The 19,869-nt window shown below is 43.1% G+C and overlaps 1 protein-coding gene across 5 annotated transcripts in view; it reads left to right on the top strand.

Annotated features, from left to right (window-relative positions):
* Window positions 1-19,869, top strand: part of RYR3 (ryanodine receptor 3) — a 684,284-nt gene that overhangs the window by 322,565 nt on the left and 341,850 nt on the right. For all 5 annotated transcript variants that reach the window (XM_044272379.1, XM_044272378.1, XM_044272377.1 and 2 more), the window contains exons 35-38: window positions 942-1,746; window positions 2,546-2,746; window positions 2,822-2,924; window positions 6,626-6,763. In XM_044272379.1, coding sequence (XP_044128314.1) covers window positions 942-1,746; window positions 2,546-2,746; window positions 2,822-2,924; window positions 6,626-6,763 — 1,247 coding nt within the window. The remainder of the gene's footprint in view (window positions 1-941; window positions 1,747-2,545; window positions 2,747-2,821; window positions 2,925-6,625; window positions 6,764-19,869) is intronic.

Raw genomic sequence — 19,869 nt, 5'->3', positions numbered from 1 at the left:
CTGTGGTCAAAAGCAAGAACGTGTGTACGACGCACGTTTCCAAAATACGCCTCAAAAACCCCCGATGTAAACAGCGCTTATCGAATACGCTCAGGTGTGAACCCAGCCTTAATAAATCTTACACAAAGTGCTTTAAGCACGAACCAAACACTTTTATCAGATTCAATACATACATAATAAGTTAAGTTGAGTTTTCCGTTTGGATAGGTAATCAATATCTGATCGGTGGGGGTCAGACACCTGAGACCCCCACAGATCAGCTGTTTGAGAAGGCACAGACACTCACAGTAGCGCCGCCGCCTTCTTGCAGCTTTCTGTAGGCCATGTGATGTCATGTTCATTAGTCACATGACCTGGGCACAAATCAGACCCATTGATGTAAATACCAAGTGTAGCCACTATCAAATGGATGGTGCTGTGCTTGGTGAGCAGAGAGAAGGCTGCAGCTCTACTGCGAGGGCTGGTTCCTTTTCAAACAGCTGATCGGTGGGGGTCCGGAGGATAGGTCACGAGTTCAAAAATCTTGGAAATCTCCCGGAAACATATAGTGTCAGTATAAAACCACCAGTTATGTAAATAATTATCTCATTTATTATCTTTTTGTATAAGTAATAGTAATAAATTAGGGGAAATGTGATACTATACATAGTGCATGATGGCTAGTCAAGTAGGTTACTGATCCTTTATTAGCCACAGACCATTTCAGAATATATAGGAAAATATGCCTGCCAACTAACATGCTAATAACTACTGTAAGTTGACAGGAATCATGGGATGAGAAAAATCACATAATACTGTAAAAACATGAGTAGCTTTCAGGCATACATTATTGAGACACTGTACCTGCAAAGGTTGAATCGAATGTACTGTGATATATGCATTTGTCTTTGTCTGTAGTTAAAATATTTCTATTGTACATGTGTTTTTTAACCTTTTATCAGGTGTATCGACATCTTAGAACTTTCCGAGCAGGAAGACCTTATGAAATTTCACTATCACACCCTGAAGTTGTATTGCGCTGTTTGTGCTCTGGGCAACAATCGTGTCGCCCATGCCTTGTGCAGCCACGTGGATCAATCCCAACTTCTATATACTATTGATAACCAATACCTACCTGGCCTTTTAAGATCCGGTTTTTATAACCTTCTCATCAGTATCTACCTGGAGTCTGCCAAGGAAGGAAAGCTGACGATGAACAATGAGTTCATAATACCAATCACTGATGATACAAGGCAAATCGAGCTGTTTCCTGATGAATCAAAAAGGCATGGTTTACCTGGAGTCGGTTATAGTACCTGCCTGAGATCTGACCTTCACTTCACAGTACCTTGCTTTGTATTGACTGGAGAAGAACGCCAGCAACATGGTCCAGAGATTCCTATTGACATTCTCAAAACCAAAGCAATTAGCATGCTGACCGAGGCAGTGCAAAGCAGTGGAGACCACATCCGAGATCCTGTGGGGGGCAAAGTAGAGTTCCAGTTTGTGCCAGTGCTAAAGCTCATTGCCACTCTTCTTATAATGGGAGTTTTTGAGGATGAGGATGTCCGTCAAATTCTGCTACTTATTGATCCTAATGTTTTTGGTGACCACAAAGAAGAGGATGGAGAAGACAGCTGTGAGAAGGAGGAAGTGGCACAAGATGAGGAAAAAGCTGTGGAGGCTGGAGAGAAAGCAACAAGAGAAGCGAAGGCCCCTGTGAAAGGCCTTCTGCAGACTCGACTACCAGAATCTGTCAAACTTCAGGTAATTTAGAACTTAGTTATTACTAAGTTCTTAGTAATAACTTTGAAAATCCTTGAAAGTGATAAATATATTCAGGCTCAAAATTAGGATAGATATGTTTATCCCAGGCATCTTTACATTCATTAATTGTGGATTTTCCAACCACATGAGCTGGAAGTTTGTTGCAAATATCTACTACTGTTTCACTGTTGTTGAAATTTGATTACAGTCTTTTGGATACCAGCAAACATGTGAAGTAGCTCCATTTTCCACATTGGGAACCTCTTCCATGTTATTGAACCTTATTTAATCCGACACCAGTGGTACAAGAAATGTGTTTATTGGATTGACATAGCGAATGATAACGCAATTTAATGCAAAAGGTATTGTTTATGAATGCAATAAGAATTTCTGAACTGCTAAAGCTTTACTAACTTCCACAAAACTTTTGATAGGTGGGGGTCTGAATGCCAAGACCCCAACAATAACTAGAACGTGTGCATATCACGCTTTCTTTCCTTTCTGCTGAGGTTGGAATTGAGACAAACACATAGACTTAAATGGAGAGAACGTGCGATACCCACCGATAAAAACCCTTGATAGGTCGCTACGATATGTCAAAAGTTTTGTGAAAAGTTAGTGACCCTTTAAAGCATTATAGATCCACTACATGTTTTTATTTTAATCATTTTATATGAAGGACAAAAAATTTCTTCTCACCCTTTAACTTCTGTATAAATATCAGATAAAGGTTTACAAGGGCCCCATAAAAAAACATATTTTATTGACCAGAATGTTGATTTCTATTATTTTTTTCTAGATGTGTGAGCTACTTCATTACTTCTGTGACTGTGAGCTGAAGCATCGTGTGGAGTCCATTGTCTCCTTCTCTGATAACTATGTGTCGAAGCTTCAGTACAATCAGAAGTTCCGCTACAATGAATTGATGCAAGCACTGAACATGTCTGCTGCCCTGACGGCCAAGAAAACAAGGGAGTTCCGCTCTCCTCCCCAGGAACAGGTAATATGATGATGAATGGAAGTTTTTCAAGCAATCTCTAGGAGATAAAAATCACTGTTTTCTTTCTGTTAAAAGATTAACATGCTTCTGAATTTCCAACTACATGAAGACAGTCCTTGCCCTGAAGAGATACGGGATGAATTGTATGAGTTCCACGAAGACCTTCTTATACACTGTGGTAATTATAACTACTACAATAGTGTATAGCATTGATTCTTTAGTTCCTATGGCTCAGGAGTCACATGTGGCATGTAACTCTTTAGCTGCAGGCTGCTGAAGATGCAGTTATGCCAATTCATTGCATTCTTGAAATTCGGCTCAATAGTTAAAACATAAGAAAAGCACTTGGTTCCTGGATCCACAACATGCAACATCCTCTGAATATCATAGAACTGGGCTATTGGTTCACTAATGACTCGGAGGTGATAAAATCTTCAACCTCACATCACTTTACAGCAAAATGCAAATGTTTTGTGATCCCATTTTTGGTTGTGCTGTTTTTATTGGTGTCATGCCACCTTGTGGTGATAACAGATTTGGTTTCACTTTTTCAAAGCATCTTTGCTGCACGTGAACCAGAATTGCAGCTTCACCCATTGGAAGAAATCTGTTGGGCTGCATAAAATAGGATATATACGTGCTGCCTCATGTACCCACAAATTTGGATTGCAAAAAAAGTTACAAATTGCAATTCATAATAATGTGTGTACGTAATAATTCTACCTAGTTTAGACGAAAGCTTGATTAAAAGAACCCCTTTAACAACAGAAACTTCTGATTAGTCATTTCCAGTCTGATTTATAGGGGGTCTGCTACAATGAAAATTCTTTAAGGCTTTTAACCTTTCCAGAATTTTGTTTTTGAATTATACATTTGTTGCTATATTGCAATTATCTAGCCATATAAGTATAGGGTGAGAAAAGCGGCTTCATGCACAGGGCCATATTTACCACTCTGTACAAGCCTAAAGGAGCCCGCCACTTAAAAAATGCAATTTGGGATGCATTCACACGACCGTATAAATGGATCCGCATACATTCCGCAATTTTGCGGAATGGGTGCGGACCCATTTATTTCAATGGGGCTGCAAAAGATGCGGACAGTACATCGTGTGCTGTCCGTATCCGTTGTTCCGTACCGCAGCCCCTGCAAAAAATATGGAGCATGTCCTATTGTTGTCCGTGGTTGCAGACAAGAATAGGCATTCACTATATAGCGCTGGCCATGTGCAGTCCGCAAAATGCAGATCGCACACAGCCGGTATCCGTGTTTTGCGGACCGCAAAACACTTACAGTCGCGTGAATGCACCTTAAGTCTGTGGGCAGCATATTAATGAGCAGGGGGAGCTTTGTATATACTTCTTGTAATTGATTGCACTAAATCCATGCTCTTTCTGTGCTTATGGGTTCTGTGGGTGTTCCTACTCAATGATGGATAGCTATCTCCGTATGTGCAGTCACACAGGGAAGGTGGTCAGTCAATCTCCGTATGTGCAGTCACTGTTAGGACCCACATGGATTTAGAGCAATAGAAAGAGCAGAGATTTACACAAATACAAGTTTTACAGAATATTTTCCCATAAAACTATATCAATCTGTTCAGCCCCTGCTGTTCTGTAGCATCGGCATCTCTGAAGACTGGACTGCAGTACTGCATGCTCAATATGTCAGGTTCCCTTTACCCCTACATCACCCAAACTCCTCTATGGGCCATACTGTACAGAAACAATATTATGATAACAATTGTGCCATAGTCTATCACCATATACTGTTAGGGACGTGATCACTAAACTTTTTATTTGTAAATCACTTAGTTTCTTGAAGAGGACATATAGGCTCTGCTGACATGGAACAACAGATGTAGCCACAGCGTCCACGTTTAATGTTCCCTCTTTATTAATCTAACAATGTCATATAGATTAATGTCAACATTTCGGCCACTGGTTGCATCTGGGTCTTTTTCAACAATCCCGCATATTGCATGTAAGCATCCTGATATTCTCAGCGTCTGTGGTGTCCTGCACTGTGTACCTGCTGGATTGCTTAGCTCTCCTGACATATTGGTTTCGGGAATATACGTATATTTCCAATACTTCACAGTTTAGTCCAATCAGACCTCTATTGCTCTTCTTGGAAATGGATAAATACATTTGTCACTCTATGGAGGTATTGGATATATTGGTGCATGTGTAATGGTATTGTAGCAGACTCCTTCTGTCAGGTTTAGATGCCACAGTCTCTATTGATTCATAGTTTAGACAGCCAAAGTCAGAGGTTTCTCGATCCTTGCCATGGCAGCAGGAGCCCAACTGCTAGGCTCCCACTGCGGAAGCTGTGCCCATGCAATCCCACTGGCATTTCTGTATGGCATGGATTGTTTAGACAAGACAAATAATGATGCACAAGTACTTTCTGGAACTCTAAAAGGTTATGGCTAAAACTGACTATGCTTAGAACACCATTACAAACATTTGTATGTGTCCTAATGCATCTAAAATGAAAAAATATGTAATTGTGCAATAGGCAATAATTAAACAGTTACTATCATTGGGTCTACAACTCTATGCAGACTTATGCATCTCCTTCGTAACAGACCTCAAACAAACTCTCAAACTCTTTGTAATCTTATGCTACAGTCATACTTTCTTCCCTCTGATTGCAGAAAGAATGACCGCAGGATCAGACAATACAGGGATTGTTTGTTACATTGAAGACACAATACACATAGAAAAGCTATTGCTACATTCCTTAATTTTTCATTTTAGATGCATTGGCCCAACAAAAAATAATGTGATTGCAAAGGGGTACATAGCCTTTATGGGATATTCCCATCTTGGAATTTGATGCCATAATTTTCTGCTTGATGCGTCCAGCCTGATGTGATTGGGCCTGTGTTCTGGTTGGTTTACCAGAAACGCTGCAGTACAGGAGAAATCTGTGAAGAAAGCAAAATCATTCTAAGGGCTCATTTACATGACCGCAATTTTGCAGAACGGGTGCAGATACATTCATGTCAATGGGTCCGCATCTGTAGATCAGTTCCGTGGCACCACAAAAAATATATATAGAGCATGTCCTATTCTTGTCTGCAATTATGGACAAAAATAGGCAGTTCTATCATAGGGCCGACCATGTGCGGTCCGCAAAATGCAGAACGCACACAGCCTGTATCTGTGTTTTGCGCACAACAAAACACATTCGGTCGTCTGAATGTACCCTAAAGATCAGAGTGAGTCTCAGCAGTCAAACCCCCACAAATCAGTAGGTGGTGGCATATCTAAGTGAAGGCTTAGGGTACTTTCACAGTTGCGTTAAACTTTTCCGGTATTGAGTTCCGTCCTAGGGGCTTAATACCGGAAAGAAAACTGATCAGTTTTATCCTAATGCATTCTGAATGGAGAGCAATCCGTTAAGTATGCATTAGGATGTCTTCAGTTCAGTCACTGTACGGTTTTTGGACAGAGAAAATACTGCAGCATTCTGCAGTATTTTCTCTGTCTATAATTCCAGATCGCTTGCATTATTTTCCATCGAAATGCATTAATGCCGGATTCGGCCTCAAGTGTTCTGAAAAAACAGACCTGGCATGCGCAGACCTTTAAAAATGTGAAAAAGATTAATACCGGATCCGTTTTTCCCAATTGACAACTAAAGAGACGGATCCGGCATTGCAATGCATTTGTGAGACGATCCACATCTGGGTCCATCTACAAATGGTATCTGTTTGCATACAGATTGTTGGATCCGGCGACTGGACTGCCTGCTGGAATCCAACAATGCAAGTGTGAAAGTACCCTTACTTTATTGAGAGCTCTTAAACTTATTGGCTTTTTGCTTTATTTTTGCATTGTCTAATGTAATATTTTATTTGAAATAAAGGCATTCCACTCGAAGAGGAAGAAGAGGAAGAGGATGATGCATCATGGACAGGTCGTCTTCGATCACTTGTGTGCAAGATCAAAGGGCGGCCAAAGACTGAAGAGCAGGATCCAGCAGAAGTGGAGGAGAAATCGCCTAGTAAGTTGTAAATAAAGGAAAACTTTGCAGCATAAAGGGAATATATATATTTTTTAATCTGTTTTTCTTTTCTGATTGTACTTTTTTTTTTTTATATATACATGATTACAGGGGCAGACATTGTGCCTGTTAAGAGTATTTACAGAGATACTCTACAGCAGTCCCATTAATTACAGGCACAATGGTAGGGGTAAAGGGAAAAGTGCCAGGGAGGCTAGTCCTGAGCTGGCACACCCTAGTAAATATGCCTGTTTGGCTGCTATTGGGCAAGAAACCCCAGGGCCAGCAACACTGCAGCAGGGCGTTTCTTATAGCAACCAGGAGGATGACTGCTGCAGGAAGGATGGGAAAAGGAGTGCAGCAAAGGTGAGGCAGATGCTGGTGGTAGGGGACTCTATTATTAGGAGGACAAACAGGGTCATCTGTCGCTGAGACCGTGAATGCCGAACAGTGTGTTGTCTGCCGGGTGCTCAGGTTCGGCATAGTGCAGATCGGATTAACAAATTGCTGGGTGGGGCTGGGGAAGACCCGGCGGTCATGGTACACATTGACACTAATGACAAAGTCATTTAGGGAACTAGGTGAGAAGCTCAAATCCATCACCTCCAAGGTAGTGTTTTCCGAAATGCTACCAGTGCCACGAGCGTCACCAGAAAGATAACAGGATCTTAGGGAGTTAGATAAGTGGCTCAGAAACTGGTGCAGGAAGGAAGGGTTTGGGTTCATGGAGAACTAGGCCAACTTCTCGGTCGATTACAGGCTTTACAGTAGGGATGGGCTGCACCTTAATGGGGAGGGTGCAACTGCCCTGGGGGAAAAATGGTTAGATCTTGGGGAGGCTGGGGGGTCATATTAATAAGGGGGTAGATGATGTAGATAGAGTGGGATATAGGAGGGGACACTGGGGATTTAGTGGGGGGTGGGGTTAGCGAGAAGACTGGGCATAAGTATACATTTATGAAAAATAGAACTGCTGGTAACAAGAACCTGTTACATACAAAAATTAACCAAGGTAACCAAAAAAAAACGGATATTCACTTTACAAGTAATAGTAATTTAAAATGTATTTTCACAAATGCCAGAAGTCTAGCTAGAAAAAAGGTGGAGCTGGAGGCTATGGTACTAGAAGAACACATAGATGTAGTTGGTTTGGCTGAGACATGGTTGGACTCTTCACATGACTGGGCTGTTAATATTGAGGGTTTTACACTATTTAGGAAAGACAGGGTCAATAGAAAAGGCGGTGGTGTGTGCCCGTATGTGAGGAGTGATCTGAAGACAAGTGTGAAAGAGGCAATTGTGGGTGAGGATGTGGAAACCTTATGGGTGGAAGTTCAAAGTGATATAAACGCTGAAAAAAATAATACTTGGTGTAATAGACCCCTAACATCACAGAAGAGATAGAAACGCAACTGTATAACCAAATAGAGCGGGCTGCACAAGCTGGTACAGTGGTCATAATGGGAGATTTTAACTTCCCAGACATGACTGGGGTCATGGTTCTGCCTCAATCACAAATGGGAAAAAAATTCCTCAATTCCTGCAGGACCACTTTATGGGCCAGTTTGTAGAAGCTCCCACTAGGGGCGATGCTCTGTTGGATCTGGTAATTTCTAATGAGGCAGAGTTTGTTGGTAATGTTACTGTTCGAGAAACACTAGGTAATAGTGACCACAATATAATTATTTTCCCCCTAAACTATAAAAAGCAAACTCTTGTCAGGCAGAGCAAAGACTATGAATTTTAAAAAGGCTAATTTCCCTGGATTGAGGGCAGCATTTCAGGGCATAGACTGGGTGCAACTACTGTCACAAAATAATACTGAGGATAAATGGGAGAGCTTTAAATCCACATTGAGTAATTGCACTAAAAAATGTATCCCTTTAGGTAACAAGTATAAACTGCTAAAATTAAACCCCTCCATGGCTAACAGCTACTGTAAAAAGGGCAATAAAAGACAAAAAGAGAGCATTTAAAAAATACAAATCTGAGGGGTCAGCTGTAGCGTTTGAAAATTACAACGGGCCTAATAAAATCTGTAAAAACTAGATAAAATAAGCAAAAATACAAAATGAACAGCAGGTAGCAAAAGAGAGCAAAACAAAACCCCAAAAATTCTTTAAATATATAAATGCTAAAAAAAATAGGTCTGAGCAGGTAGGTCTCCTAAATAATGGTAAAGGGCGGGGGTAGTCACTGAAGATAAGGAAAATGCAAAGTTACTAAATGTTTTTTTTTAGCTCTGTATATACAAAAGAAGAGAAAGGAGCTGATATCTGTGGTGCTGGGGCTGTTAGTACATCCAGTAAAATCTCACTTGGCTAACTGTAGATATTGTCCAAGATAAGTTAAATAAGGTAAATGTGAACAAGGCTCCGGGTCCAGATGGATTACACCCAAGAGTGCTTAAAGAGCTCAGTTCAGTCATGGCACAAGGCAAATGCGTTGCCCATATTAAAAAAAAGGATCAAGGTCCTCCACAGGTAATTATAGACACAGTTAGTTTAACTTCTGTTGTGGGAAAAATGTTTGAAGGACTTTTAAGGGACTATATACAGGAGTATGTGACTGTAAATAATATTATAAGTGATAACCAACATGGGTTTACCAAGGACAGAAGTTGTCAGACTAACCTGATTTTTTTTTATGAGGAGGTGAGTAGAAGCCTGGACAGAGGGGCGGCTGTGGATGTAGTGTTTCTGGATTTTGCAAAGGCTTTTGATACTGTCCCTCATAGACGCTTAATAGATAAAGTAAGGTCTATAGGCTTGGAAAATATAGTTTGTAATTAGATTGAAAACTGGCTGAAGGACCGTGTCCAGAGAGTTGTGGTCAATGCTTCCTATTCAGAATGGTCCCGGGTTATAAGTGTGTACCCCAAGGTTCAGTGCTGGGCCCTCTATTATTTAATGTATTTTTTAATGATATTGAGGAGGGGATTAGACGTCCATAAACTACAAGCTGACTTGAACACTCTGAGTGATTGGGCATCAACATGGCAAATGAAGTTCAATGTGGACAAATGTAAAGTTATGCATCTTGGTAGTAATAATCTCTGTGCTTCATGTGTCCTAGGGGATGTAACACTGGGAGAGTCACTTATAGAGAGGATTTAGGTGTCCTTGTAGATGGTAGATTAAATTTCATCATACAACGTCAATCAGCTGCTTCTAAGGCCACCAGGATACTGTCATGTATTAGACGAGGCATGGACTCGTGGGGCAGGGATGTAATATTACCACTTTACAAAGTGTTGGTGTGACCTCATCTGGAATATGCAGTTCAGTTCTGGGCACCAGTCCATAGAAAGGGTGCACTGGAGCTGGAAAAAGTACAGAGGAGAGCGACTAAACTGATAAGGGGCATGGAGGGTCTTAGTTATGAAGAAAGATTAAAATAATTGCATTTATTTAGCCATGATAAGAGACGTCTAAGGGGGCACATGATTAGCCTATACAAATATATAAATGGGCCATACAAAAAATACAGTAAAAAGCTGTTCCATGTAAAATGCGCTCAAAAGACAAGGGGCACTGCCTCCGACTGGAGAAGAAAAAGTTCAGTCTCCAGAAGCGTCAAAGCTTTTTTACTGTAAGAACTGTGAATCTGTGGAATAGACTTTCTCAGGACGTGGTCACAGCAGGAACAGTGGACAGTTTTAAAAAGGGTTTAGACGATTTTTTTTTAAAAGTAAACCATATTAATGCTTATGAAAACGTGTAGAAATCTGGGTCTAACTTCCTTCTGGGATTTGCGTCCCCACCTATCCCTTGGTTGAACTTGATGGACTTATGTCTTTTTTCAACCGTATTAACTATGTAACTATGTAACAGTGGACAGGAGATGTTCTTTGACTTCTGTGGGAGACATGCTGTGTGACCTGTGCAGGGAGCAGGTATAATAGTTGTCACCAGTCATGAATCGTGACTCCTGTTTTATCTATATATGGGTGTTATCTTTCATTGTAATCCTGCCTGTGATAATGAGGTGATTGCTGAAACATAAACTCTATATAACAGGAAGTGTAGGCACGTTATTAGGCTCAGTGGCTAGTGTGAAAACTGCAGGATTTTAGGACTTTTTGTTTAAAAATATACCGTAGATAGTGGTATGGAAAAAATAATGGCAACATTTCTTAATAAGCTTAACATAAAAACTTGATTAAAACAAAAGATAATTTTTTATGACACATTCACTGTAACAAAGGGTAGCTTGACAAAAAGCTAGTTTTTAAAAATATGAAGCTTAATAGTATATTACATAGTAAGGCGAATGAGTTGATGGGATGAAAGGTGTTGAGGTGCTTTAAGCCCATTAACATAACATCTCCTAATGCCAGAGATTATGGACGCCACGTCCCTGGATTGGACAGGTTTAGGAGACATCTGATGCAAGAAGCTAATCCTTTACAGTCTCTGCTAATATCTGATGGTAAACTAAAAATAAAATGGTAGGCTCTTATTAGAGTGACAGAAAGCCTCCCCTAAGAGACCTTCCCAGATCGTGGTCTGGAGTCAGCTTCCAGGACTAAATTTAAGAGCAGTCAGAGGCATCAGATTTCAATAACGTTAGACATTCAGTGTGGAAAAAAATGCCTGCTTGTTTATAGTTGAGGAGAGGATGGTACCACCTGTCGGTACCCCCAAAGCATCTGCACACTGAGATGACTTGGATTCCTTTGGTGCACCACTTATATGTCTGGACACATAATTAAAATGCTCATAGTCATTTCTTACTGGAGTGTTTGTGCTGCTGTAAGCAAAATGCTACTGGATATTGATACTTCTGAAGTTTCTGTAGGCAGTTGTAAATCCTTATCACCATCACAAATTTTTAGCTTGATGGACACATGGAAAAGTCATCTATCTTCCAAATACTCTTTGCAACCAGACACTTGAACTTGCCACCTGCAGTGATTTCCAGATATACACAGTAGTAATATTATTCTTATGCTTGACAACTGATTTGGTAGAAAGAATCATTATTGCTTTTGGATTTTCATATAGCCAGTTTTTTATTAAAAAAAAAATATTAAAAGGACTTAAAAAAAATAGAAATGTTCATATTTGTTATAGTTTATTAGTGGGCATCTGTCAGCAGATTTGTCCCTATGACACCGGCTGACCTGTTACATGTACATTTGGCAGCTGAAGACATCTGTGTTGGTCCCATTTTCATATGTGCCCGCATTGCTGAGAAAAATGGTATTTCAATATAAGCAAATGAGCCACTAGGAGCGACGGGGGCTTTGTCATTACACCTAGAGCAGGGATGGCCAACCTGTGGCTTTCCAGCTGTTGCAAAACTACAACTCCCAGCATGCCCAGACAGCCTACAGCTATCAGCCTACAGCAGGGAATGGTGGAAATTGTAGTTTTACAACAGCTGGAGAGCCGCAGGTTGGCCAGCCCTGACCTAGAGGCTCTGCTCTCTCTGCATCTGCCACGTCTTCTGCACTTTGACAGACCCAGGAAGTGTAAATGTCATCACATCTTGCCCTGTCAAAGTACAGAGGGCGCTGCAGTTGCAGAGAGAGCTGAGTCTATAGGAGTAATGGCAATGCCCCCGTTGCCCAAAGAGTCTCATTTGCATATATTAACCCCTCAAGTACCAGATCCATGTTCCAATACCCATAACTTTTTTAATTTTCTGTTTATACAGACATATAAGGGCTTTTTTTTTTGCTGGATAAGTTGTATTTTTAAGGGCACCTTTTAAATTATCAGGTCTGTTATTGGAAAACGGGAAAAAAATAATTCTTTGTGGGATTAAATAAAAAAAATATAAAAAACACAATTCCGCCAAGGTTTTGGGGTTTTGACATCACGGCGTTCATTGTGCTCTGAAAAAGACATGACGTCCTTATTCTGCTGTTCAATATGAATATAACGATCCCTAACTTGTATAGTTGTTTTTTTTGTTTTTAGAGTTGAGCGAACACCTGGATGTTCAGGTTCGAGAGGTTCGGCCGAACTTCCCGGAAATGTTCGAGTTCGGGATTCGAACCCGACCCAAACTTCGTCCCGAACCCGAACCCCATTGAAGTCAATGGAGACCCGAACTTTTAGACACTAAAAAGGCTGTAAAACAGCCCAGGAAAGGGCTAGAGGGCTGCAAAAGGCAGCAACATGTAGGTAAATTCACTGCAAACAAATGTGGATAGGGAAATGAATAAAAATAAAAATAAATAAAAATTAACCAATATCAATTGGAGAGAGGTCCCATAGCAGAGAATCTGGCTTCACGTCACCCACCACTGGAACAGTCCATTGTCAGATATTTAGGCCCCGGCACCCAGGCAGAGGAGAGAGGTCCCGTAACAGAGAATATGGCTTCATGTCAGCAGAGAATCAGTCTTCATGTCATAGCAGAGAATCATGCTTCACGTCACCCAACACTGGAACAGTCCATTGTCATATATTTAGGCCCAGGCACCCAGGCAGATGAGAGAGGTCCCATAACAGAGAATCTGGCTTCATGTCAACAGAGAATCAGTCTTCATATCATAGCAGAGAATCATGCTTCACGTCACCCAACACTGGAACAGTCCATTGTCAGATATTTAGGCCCAGGCACCCAGGCAGAGGAGAGAGGCCCCGTAACAGAGAATCTGGCTTCATGTCAGCAGAGAATCAGTCTTCATGTCATAGCAGAGAATCAGGCTTCACGTCACCCACCACTGGAACAGTCCATTGTCATATTTTTAGGCCCCGACACCCAGGCAGAGGAGAGAGGTCCCATAACGGAGAATCTGACTTCATGTTAGCAGAGAATCAGTCTTCATGTCATAGCAGAGAATCATGCTTCACGTCACCCACCACTGTAACAGTCCATTGTCATATATTTATTCAACTTTGGGTTGCCCCGCAATATAATGGTAAAATGAAAATAAAAATAGGATTGAATGAGGAAGTGCCCTGGAGTACAATAATATATGGTTAAGGGGAGGTAGTTATTGTCTAATCTGCACAAGGGATGGACAGGTCCTGTGGGATCCATGCCTGGTTCATTTTTATGAACGTCAGCTTGTCCACATTGGCTGTAGACAGGCGGCTGCGTTTGTCTGTAATGACGCCCCCTGCCGTGCTGAATACACGTTCAGACAAAACGCTGGCTGCCGGGCAGGCCAGCACCTCCAAGGCATAAACGGCTAGCTCTGGCCACGTGGACAATTTAGAGACCCAGAAGTTGAATGGGGCCGAACCATCAGTCAGTACGTGGAGGGGTGTGCACACGTACTGTTCCACCATGTTAGTGAAATGTTGCCTCCTGCTAACACGTTGCGTATCAGGTGGTGGTGCAGTTAGCTGTGGCGTGTTGACAAAACTTTTCCACATCTCTGCCATGCTAACCCTGCCCTCAGAGGAGCTGGCCGTGACACAGCTGCCTTGGCGACCTCTTGCTCCTCCTCTGCCTTCGCCTTCCACTTGTTCCCCTGTGACATTTGGGAATGCTCTCAGTAGCGCGTCTACCAACGTGCGCTTGTACTCGCGCATCTTCCTATCACGCTCCAGTGCAGGAAGTAAGGTGGGCACATTGTCTTTGTACCGTTGATCCAGCAGGGTGGCAACCCAGTAGTCTGCACACGTTAAAATGTGGGCAACTCTGCTGTCATTGCGCAGGCACTGCAGCATGTAGTCACTCATGTGTAGCAGGCTGCCCAGAGGTAAGGACAAGCTGTCCTCTGTGGGAGGCGTATCGTCATCGTCCTGCCTTTCCCCCCAGCCACGCACCAGTGATGGACCCGAGCTGCGTTGGGTGCCACCCCGCTCTGACCATGCTTCATCCTCATCCTCCTCCACCTCCTCCTCATCCTCGTCCTCCTCATCCTCCAGTAGTGGCCCTGGATGGCCACATTTGTACCTGGCCTCTGCTGTTGCAAAAAAACTCCCTCTGAGTCACTTCGAAGAGACTGGCCTGAAAGTGCTAAAAATGACCCCTCTTCCTCCTCCTCCTCCTCCTCCTCCTCCTCCTCCTGGGCCACCTCCTCTTCCATCATCGCCCTAAGTGTTTTCTCAAGGAGACATAGAAGTGGTATTGTAACGCTGATAACGGCGTCATCGCCACTGGCCATGTTGGTGGAGTACTCGAAACAGCGCAACAGGGCACACAGGTCTCGCATGGAGGCCCAGTCATTGGTGGTGAAGTGGTGCTGTTTCGCAGTGCGACTGACCCATGCGTGCTGCAGCTGAAACTCCACTATGGCCTGCTGCTGCTCGCACAGTCTGTCCAGCATGTGCAAGGTGGAGTTCCACCTGGTTGACACATCACATATGAGGCGGTGAGCGGGAAGGCCGAAGTTTCGCTGTAGCGCAGACAGGCGAGCAGCGGCAGGATGCACTTTATGCAGCAGCTCTGACATTTCTGGGTAGTTGTGAATGAACTTCTGCACCACCAAATTCAGCACATGCGCCAAGCAAGGGATGTGCGTCAAACCAGCTAGTCCCAGAGCTGCAACGAGATTTCGCCCATTATCGCACACCACCAGGCCGGGCTTGAGGCTCACCGGCAGCAACCACTCGTCGGTCTGTTGTTCTATACCCCGCCACAACTCCTGTGCGGTGTGGGGCCTGCCCCCAAACATATGAGTTTCAGAATGGCCTGCTGACGTTTACCCCGGGCTGTGCTGAAGTTGGTGGTGAAGGTGTGTGGCTGACTGGATGAGCAGGTGGAAGAAGAGGAGGAGGAAGCCGAGTAGGAGGAGGAGGCAACAGGAGGCAAAGAATGTTGCCCTGCGATCCTTGGCGGCGGAAGGACGTGCGCCAAACAGCTCTCCGCCTGGGGCCCAGCCGCCACTACATTTACCCAGTGTGCAGTTAGGGAGATATAGCGTCCCTGGCCGTGCTTACTGGTCCACGTATCTGTGGTTAGGTGGACCTTGCCACAGATGGCGTTGCGCAGTGCACACTTGATTTTATCGGATACTTGGTTGTGCAGGGAAGGCACGGCTCTCTTGGAGAAGTAGTGCCGGCTGGGAACAACATACTGTGGGACAACAAGCTACATGAGCTGTTTGAAGCTGTCTGTGTCCACCAGCCTAAATGACAGCATTTCATAGGCCAGTAGTTTAGAAATGCTGGCATTCAGGGCCAGGGATCGAGGGTGGCTAGGTGGGAATTTACGCTTTCTCTCAAATGTTTGTGAGATGGAGAGCTGAACGCTGCCGTGTGACATGGTTGAGATGCTTGGTGACGGAGGTGGTGGTGTTGGTGGTACATCCTCTGTTTGCTGGGCGGCAGGTGCCAACGTTCCTCCAGAGGCGGAGGAAGAGGCCGAGGCGGCAGCAGCAGAAGAGGTAGCAGGGGGAGCCTGAGTGACTTCCTTGTTTTTAAGGTGTTTACTCCACTGCAGTTCATGCTTCGCTTCAGGCTCTGATGGCACAGCGTGCAAACCACTCGGGTCTTGTCGTCAGCACATTGTTTGAAGAAGTGCCATGCCAGGGAACTCCTTGAAGCTGCCTTTGGGGTGCTCGGTCCCAGATGGCGGCGGTCAGTAGCAGGCGGAGTCTCTTGGCGGCGGGTGCTCTGCTTTTGCCCACTGTTCCCTCTTTTGCTACGCTGTTGGCTCGGTCTCACCACTGCCTCTTCCTCCGAACTGTGAAAGTCAGTGGCACGACCTTCATTCCATGTGGGGTCTAGGACCTCATCGTCCCCTGCATCGTCTTCCACCCAGTCTTGATCCCTGACCTCCTGTTCAGTCTGCACACTGCAGAAAGACGCAGCAGTTGGCACCTGTGTTTCGTCATCATCAGAGACGTGCTGAGGTGGTATTCCCATGTCCTCATCATCAGGAAACATAAGTGGTTGTGCGTCAGTGCATTCTATGTCTTCCACCGCTGGGGAAGGGCTAGGTGGATGCCCTTGGGAAACCCTGCCAGCGGAGTCTTCAAACAGCATAGGAGACTGCTGCATAACTTGAGGCTCAGACAGTTTTCCTGGTATGCATGGGGGTGATGTGACAGACTGATGGGCTTGGTTTTCAGGCGCCATCTGTGCGCTTTCTGCAGAAGACTGGGTGGGAGATAATGTGAACGTGCTGGATCCACTGTCGGCCACCCAATTGACTAATGCCTGTACCTGCTCAGGCCTTACCATCCTTAGAACGGCATTGGGCCCCACCAAATATCGCTGTAAATTATGGCAGCTACTGGGACCTGAGGTAGTTGGTACACTAGGACGTGTGGCTGTGGCAGAACGGCCACGTCCTCTCCCAGCACCAGAGGGTCCACTAACACCACCACCACCACGACCATGTCCGCGTCCGCGTCCCTTACTAGATGTTTTCCTCATTGTTACCGTTCACCACAATAACAAAAATATTATTTGGCCCAATGTATTGAATTCAAATTCAGGCCTTTTTTTACAGACACCTAACACTATCTGGCTATCTATTTAGGTACCGTATTACACTAATAAAGGCACAGCAGTAACAACAGATTTAGCTGAATATAAATTTGAGGCCTATTATTTAGGCGCTGGGTGACAGGTATAGGTTTACAGACAGAATTAGACTTGGAAATGCACAGTAGCGGGTGTGTGAAGTTATTGAGAATGACCCTATCAGCACCTTGAATCTAATATACCCTTTTAGGGATAGATTTAAAGTAGACCTGATACAGCAGAAACCACTAATTTAGAGAATTGCTAAGTTGGGAATTGTATTTCAACCCAGAACAAAACTGTGCTTTGACGGACACTAAATAACTTGACCAGCCACAGCAATAACCACAGATTTAGATGAATATAAATTTGAGGCCTATTATTTAGGCGCTGGGTGACAGGTATACGTTTACAGACAGAATTAGACTTGGAATTGCACAGTAGCGTGTGTGTGAAGTTATTGAGAATGACCCTATCAGCACCTTGAATCTAATATACCCGTTTAATGAATAGATTTAAAGTAGCCCTGATACAGAAGAAACCACTAATTTAGGAAATTGCTAAGTTGGGAATTGTATTTCAACCCTGAACAAAAATATATCCTTTGCCAGACAGCAGACAGTATTACAATTGGCTGGCCACAGCTGAAACACCAGATTTAGGGTACTGCTATTTTGGCAATTGTATTTCACCCCTCAATAAAATAGCAAGCACAGCCAAGCCCCTGATGTAGGATATAGCCAAAAAATAACCACACTATTGATGGTTAAATGCACTTGGTGACAGCTTGCCCCTGATGTAGAATATAGCCAAAAAATAACCACACTATTGATGGTTAAATGCACTTGGTGACAGCTTGCCCCTGATGTAGGATATAGCCAAAAATAACCACACTATTGATGGTTAAATGCACTTGGTGACAGCTTGCCCCTGATGTAGGATATAGCCAAAAAATAACCACACTATTGATGGTTAAATGCACTTGGTGACAGCTTGCCCCTGATGTAGGATATAGCCAAAAAAACAACACACTATTGATGGTTAAATGTACTTGGTGGCAGCTTGTGCTGGCGCACCACAAGACACAAGATGGCCGCCGATCACCCCAGAAAAAAATGACTGAAAAACGCTCTGGGCAGCCTAAAAACAGTGAGCAATTGAATAGCAGTAGTTCAATGATCCACAGCTGTAGATCGATCACTGACTTAAGTGTTTTGGAGGAGTTAATCACTGCCTAATCTCGCCCTAACAGTCGCAGCTGCAACCTCTCCCTACACTGTTCAGAGCAGAGTGATATGCGGCGCTACGTGACTCCAGTTTAAATAGAGGCTGCTGCATGCTGCACTGGCCAATCACAGCCATGCCAATAGTAGGCATGGCTGTGATGGCCTCTTGGGGCAAGTAGTATGACGCTTGTTGATTGGCTGCTTTGCAGCCTTTCAAAAAGCGCCAAGAAAGCGACGAACACCGAACCCAAACCCAGACTTTTACGAAAATGTTCGGGTTCGGGTCCGTGTCACGGACACCCCAAAATTCGGTACGGTTCGCTCATCCCTATTTGTTTTACTACTATAAAAATAAAATAAAAAATAAAAATACCCTTTAAAAAAAATCTTAATTTTCTGATGGCCATAACTTTTTTTGATTTCCGTCCACAAAGCTGTATGCGGGCTTTTTTTTGTGGGATGAACTGTAGTTTTTATTGGTACCATTTTTGTGGTATAACTTTTTGATCATTTATTACATTTTTGGGCGAGAAAAGGTGACAAAAAAATTGTGAATCGTGTGTTTTTAATTTTTTTTCTGTTACGGCATTCAGCGCACAGGAAATAAAAAAAATATATTTTATTAGTTCAGACCTTTTCTGACACGTCGATACCTGATATGTTTATTTTTTTATTGTTTATATATTTTTATATGTAAACTTGGGAAAGGGGGTGATTTAAACTTTTAATATTTAACTGTTTTTATTTTTTAAACTTTTTCTTTACTTCTATAATAATAACTTTCAACCCCCTTTAGAGGGCTAGAACCTGGGATCTTTTGATCTCTTCTCCCATTCACCCTTATAGAGATTCTGTTAGGTATTGGGAATGGGATAGGTCATCAGTAACGTAGCACTGACAACCCCACATAGCACATCTAAGTACAAGTCTCCATATACATAATGCTTCATCAGCATCTTTCATCCGGACTGGCACTTGTTGTATAGATCGCTGATTCTCCAAGAATTGTGAAAAGCTAGATAGTGACATCTAGTGGCAGTTGGCATAGTCTACAATTTATAATAACACCACTTTATCATATGAAGTATGGTAATAGAGCCAGTTTATTAACTACATACGGGATTGGTCTTCAGCTTGAAACAGATTTGTAAGGGAGAAATATATCATAATTGTCATCAGTCTATTAAAAACTACTTATATGAATTATTATTCAGAAGCAAATGAATAACTGAGAAAACACAATTCTACAATTCTATATTAAATAATTAATCTCTGCTTAAAACACTTAAAGGGGTTATCACATCTTAGACAATGGGGGCATATCGCTAGGATATGCCCCTATTGTCTGATTTGTGCGGGTCCTACCTCTGGGACACGCACCTACAAGGAGAAGGAGAAACTTAAGGAGGGCGCACTGGACATGCGCAGCCGCCCTCTAATAATTTCTATGGAGCCGCCGAAAAGAGCCGAGCGTTGACTCAGCTATTTCCGTCAGCCCCAT

Source organism: Bufo gargarizans, chromosome 11 (assembly GCF_014858855.1).
Source record: "Bufo gargarizans isolate SCDJY-AF-19 chromosome 11, ASM1485885v1, whole genome shotgun sequence".
Classification (NCBI taxonomy): Eukaryota; Metazoa; Chordata; class Amphibia; order Anura; family Bufonidae; genus Bufo; species Bufo gargarizans.
Note: the sequence above shows the minus strand (reverse complement) of the source record. Positions and strands in the feature narration are given on the sequence as shown.